Source organism: Gavialis gangeticus, unplaced genomic scaffold (genome assembly GCF_001723915.1).
Source record: "Gavialis gangeticus isolate Ggan-Ray unplaced genomic scaffold, GavGan_comp1, whole genome shotgun sequence".
Classification (NCBI taxonomy): domain Eukaryota; kingdom Metazoa; phylum Chordata; order Crocodylia; family Gavialidae; genus Gavialis; species Gavialis gangeticus.
In genome coordinates this window covers 8,435,004-8,440,145 of record NW_017728995.1, presented here as the reverse complement: position 1 = coordinate 8,440,145, position 5,142 = coordinate 8,435,004, and the positions used below count along the sequence as shown (strand labels likewise).

At 41.5% G+C, this 5,142-nt stretch overlaps 1 protein-coding gene across 1 annotated transcript in view; it reads right to left on the bottom strand.

Annotated features, from left to right (window-relative positions):
- Nucleotides 1–2,637: 2,637 nt before the first annotated feature.
- IQCJ (IQ motif containing J) overlaps nt 2,638–5,142 on the bottom strand; it is a 39,119-nt gene continuing 36,614 nt past the window's right edge. The window contains exons 4-5 of the mRNA XM_019503034.1: nt 4,288–4,438; nt 2,638–3,920 (exon numbers count right to left, since the gene is read on the bottom strand). Coding sequence (XP_019358579.1) covers nt 3,816–3,920; nt 4,288–4,438 — 256 coding nt within the window. The 3' untranslated portion in view covers nt 2,638–3,815. The remainder of the gene's footprint in view (nt 3,921–4,287; nt 4,439–5,142) is intronic.

The following is a 5,142-nucleotide window of genomic DNA, read 5'->3' as shown; positions in this document are numbered from 1 at the left end:
GCATGTGCAGCAGAGCTCACCCAGGCAGTGCAGTGCAGATGCAGGAGCTGCTCACCCCTGCCTGCCCCACATCTAGCCCACAGCTACTTCCATGGCACTCCACATGGGGCCAAGCCCCATCTGCCACCTGCAGGTGGTGGCTCATCATACCAGGCAGCTGAGCGGGTGGAAGCTGGCAGGGAGCTGGTACTGGAATCCGGCATGCTGGGACAGGAGCCACTCAGCTGCAGCTTTCCCCTTGCCTGGCTGGGAATGGCCACTGCCACTTCCCATACTAACTGCTGCCCAGAGGAGCTGTTGGAAGCAGGGGGAACTAAGCAGTACCTTGGCAGCTGCAGCAGCAACAGAAGTAGCCTTACCAGGAAGCTGGTGCACTGGCTGGGGGAGCCAGGGCCACCAGCCAGCATGGGGCAGGTGTGGGCTGGAGAACCTCAGGGGCAGATGCAATCAACTGGCAAGCCAAATTTAGCCTGTGGGTTGGATTTTGTCCACCACTGGTGTATAGTATGCAATTAGTGCTTTTGCCACAGGTTGGGCATATCTTGACCTGTGTTTCCCTTTGATTATGTAGCCTTTCCAGGAGACTGTAGTGTTTTTGTACTTACTTGTTCCTGGCTGGTGCCCTCTTATGTCTCATTTTCAACAATGAAATACCCATTTGACTAAAGGGAAATAGGCCATACAGAAAAAGGAGATGCCCACAGTCAACAAATATGCTCTTAAACACATGGCTGGTTTCAGCCTTTTTTCCATTTGTGGTTTCCAAAGATTTAAGTGCTACTTGATTCAGATTTCTCATGGGTCTGGTTGGAAGGTACATCAAAGACCTGCTTTTTTAACCATGACTGGCCAAACTTCAGACTTCAGACTGCTGCACATAAAGACCTGCACCTTTGCGGTTCACTCTGGGGCTCAGCTCAGATGTCAGGTGCTCACTTGCCACGTGGAATCTTCCAAGGTCCATTCCACCACCACCACTACAGTTGCCAGAATTTTTTTTTTCATTTGTGCATTTGGTGCAGATACAGCATTTCTCTACAGCAAAATATGTATTTTCCCCCCTTGTACAAGGGATGTTCTCTCTCTCTCTCTCATTGTTCAGGTAGCATCTCGCTGCCATCCTGAGGAATTAACCTGGGACCCCCTGAGCTCCCAGTCTGGGAGCCATTCCATTCCATCACTCTCCCGCTGCCACTGCTGCAGCTCCAGGCTCTCCCTCTCTCCCTCCTCTAGCTTCTGCTTCCTGTGCCTGCCCCTGGGAGTGGGGCACTGTAGCCCTTGGGACTTCCAGGGACTTGTGGGGAGTGGGGGTGGGAATCAGAAGTCAGACAGCCCTGAGTTAGGTCACCCCTATCTCAAAAGGTTTGGCTCAGGAGTTTTAGCCAGATTAGGACCTGGTAGGTTCCAATTCCATTATCCGTTTTCAACCTGGGTCTCTGGAAGTGAAAGTGTGCCAAACATGCAGACGACATATGATTTTTTGATATGAACAAAACTCACCAAACTCCTTTTTTCATCTACTTTGTACCAGATGGGAAAACCTATTTGAATACTCCTTAGTCTCAGTTGCTCCAATTCTCCTACTGTTTTTCTACTACTATCAACATTTCAAAGTTACTTGTCCCCATTTTATGTAAGATTTATCCTACTCATAACTAAAACAGTTTTTAAAAAGTATTAGTACTACAAGGTAAATTAGAAATCAAGTGAACTTTACACTAAAAAAAGGTGGGGTTTTTTGTCTTTGTATTATTTTTTCCAGTATTCTTCACAACTTGCATTAAATAGGTGTCTGACCAATGCACAGAACTAAACTGTTTTGCTTTTTCATGATGTACATATACACATTATCTGGATATTCTTTATTAACATCCAAATGCATCAAGAGAAGGACTAAGTCCAAATAATATGCAACTAACCACTAGAAACTATAGGTTAATGGGCTGGTCTACCTGCTGGGGAAAGTGAAATAATGACACAAAGAATACCCCAGTTTCTTTGCTCAGCTATTTAGAAGCAAATATTTAAGTAGTCTCATTGCCTCCTAAGGGTCTTAAGAACACCTTGTCTACAGACATTCCCATCCCTGCTCAGGTAAGTCTCCCCCAAGCCTATTCCACGCAGGTATCCTTCCTCACAGACCTCTTGCTTGATTAATCTAAAAGGTTTCCTTTCATTTCCCTGCTTAAGAGACAGAAAGCCCTGGATACTCTTTCCTGTAGGGACATCATTAGAAACAACCGTATGATCTGCAACTATAGCTTCAATGTTTAAAGGGTGCCCCAAAAGCCTTATTAGACACATTAGAGTGCCTGTGTGTGCCCCAAGATGCAGCACCCCATTACAAAATCAAACAACACCTTCTACATGTTGGCTGTAAAGAAACCCTCCAGCCTTCATCTGTAAGGAGCCCAAGAGGTATGCAAAGTATGTAAGATAGGTAGATATTTCTTCACCTTCAGAAGGATTTTTTCTTTTTTGTGGGGGGTGGGGGGTGGGTGTTGAAGAGACATCAGAGTTAAAGAAGATGTCTTTATTTTTCTTTAAACAAACTTTGGCAAGAATACTAAGGTCTGGAATCCCAAAAGTAAGATATTCTTACAAACAAACAAAATTCAAACAAACTTTTCACACACAACTGTAAACATGTTCATTACTTGAAGAACTGAAAGCAGTCTGAGAATGTAGTTTCCCCATTTAAATTACACTTGGTGAAAAATATAAAATTACTGAACTATCAAAACCATTCAAGAGAGACCTCTTGTGGTGCTTAAGCATACGGTAAACCATGATAAAGAAACCAGTATAAGAATCTATAAACAATATCCAGTCAAACTCCAATGTCACACACAAACAAATCCTAAATGTATTCCACTAGCAGGAGAATCTTGTCCTATTTAACAGACATTACTTTAATAGCCCAATAATGTACTATAGTTTCTAATATTAAGAAACTAGCCTCCAGCTATGAACAAAAGACATGCAAAAATAAACCAGTACACATTCTTCCTCAGTAGTATTTTATTGAATGCTGTCAAGTCTAATGTAACCTAAGAAACCATAGCATCATAGAAGACAATGTTTATAAGAAAACTGATAATTTAACTTATGCCTATCTGGGAAAATTAGTTGGATAGACTGAAAAGGGCCAGATTTTCCTCTATAGAAGAAGTGTGAAATTAACTGATATTTTGTTATATCTATGCAAAAGTAGCAGGTCTTACGCAAAACACTCATAGTTAAATCTCTAAGACTAAAAATCATACGTTAGCTAATTTTCAGTTTTGTCAAAGATGGTCACCATAGTCACTGGATAATATTTTTTACTGTAGAACTGATTTACCACCTGCTTTCCCAAATTTCTAGAGAACTATGCACATTGTGAGTTGGCTCACAAGGACAGTATTTGGTAACTTCAATGTACTTGACCCACATATGACATTGCAGTAGGGTCTGCGGCATTCCACTTTGTAGGTGGCATGCAAAAACAGCCAAGAACAAGAATGTCTTGTGCTTTATTTGAACAACCTGCAACATAATTAGTTCAGCTTTGTAACAGTTTGCTCAAAATCAGTTTATTTTGTCAGAGAATGAGAATAATATTTAAATATTAATATATCAATTTATCAATTTAATTAATTTTTGGTCTCAAAGAGCTCTAGAAATAGTTTCTAATCCCCATGTTTTCAAACTCTAGATTTTGCATTTGGATTGTAGATTTACTAAAATGATTAAAATCTCATGCCACTAGACAACTTTGTATTCCGATTTCTCTCTTCTCAGAGGGTACAGATATTCTTTCCAAAATCAAACAATTAACAATCGCTAAATTGGCTTAAAGTGAGTCTCCTTTTCAGAGAAGGTACAATTCGCTTATTTTGCAGATCAGTACCAAGTTCTCCCATCTTCTTGTACAGAATCTAACAAAGCAAACCAAGGAATGCTTAATTGAGGGCCCAGACTTTCTCTAGAAGAAAATATCAGTGGAAATATTTTGTCTTGTAGAGGCTGCTGTTCTCACCTGAAATGCTTACGACCTGTTATTGCTAAGATCTGTATGGTCCTAAGAAATGTCAGATGTGCAGCTGAAATCCCAGAGGGCTTTATAAGAAACATACTTGCTTTAATGTACATTTGAAAATGCCTAAAATTCAGTTCTTTTGAAAACTAGCAATATAATTAGCCACTAGCTAAATTTCTCCTGACTGACGTGAATAGTTCATTTATACTACCTCCTGCTTCTGAATCTGGCAGAAAGAATTAATGTGAGAGAGAAGCAGTACTTACAGGAGTGCTGCCATTGGAAAAAGTGTTCATGCTGATGGAACTGCTCATCTTGTCAGAAGACAAGGAAGGTGGTGATGGACTACGCTTCTCCAGGGGGTCTTGGTGTAACATATCCTGGCGCTGGAGGTATTCACGCCATGCCCTCTGAATGCTGAATTGGAAGAACAGGTGAATATATATAAGCAACTGACTTTCAGCAAAATCCAAAAAAGCTACAGGAAACCCTTACTGCAGGTGGACTGGGTTACCCAAAATGTATTTAGTCCAAGCTGACATTCATTTATTGGCTGTTTGTAAATTTTCACCACGCACATGGCTGCCATCGATCATAGCTGCCATTGATCATTCTTAAATGATCCACTACGAGTAGGTAACTGACTATTTGTTATTTGTAGTATGTAATTGGCTAACTATTGTTTCTATTCTTGATGGATAACTGAAACTCTAAACAGAAGGGAACTTTTCAGTCTTGACTAGAAGATATGCATATGCAAATACAGAGTTTTTCACACATGAAATCAGGTATTCTCACATAGGACTACCACTGATTTCATAGACATTAGGGCTGGAAGGGACCTCAGAAGATCATCGAGTCCAGCCCCCCACCCAAAGGGCAGGAAGTCAGCTGGGGTCATAGGTTCCCAGCAAGATAAGCATCCAATTTGCTCTTGAAGGTGTTCAATGTAGGTACTTGAACCACCTCTGATGGCAGGCTGTTCCAGACCTTGGGGGCTCGGACAGTAAAGAAATTCTTCCTTACGTTCAGCCTGAAACGGTCTTGTAGTAGTTTATGACCGTTCAACCTCGTCATCCCTTGGGGCGCTCTGGTGAACAAACGTTCCCCCAGATCCTGGT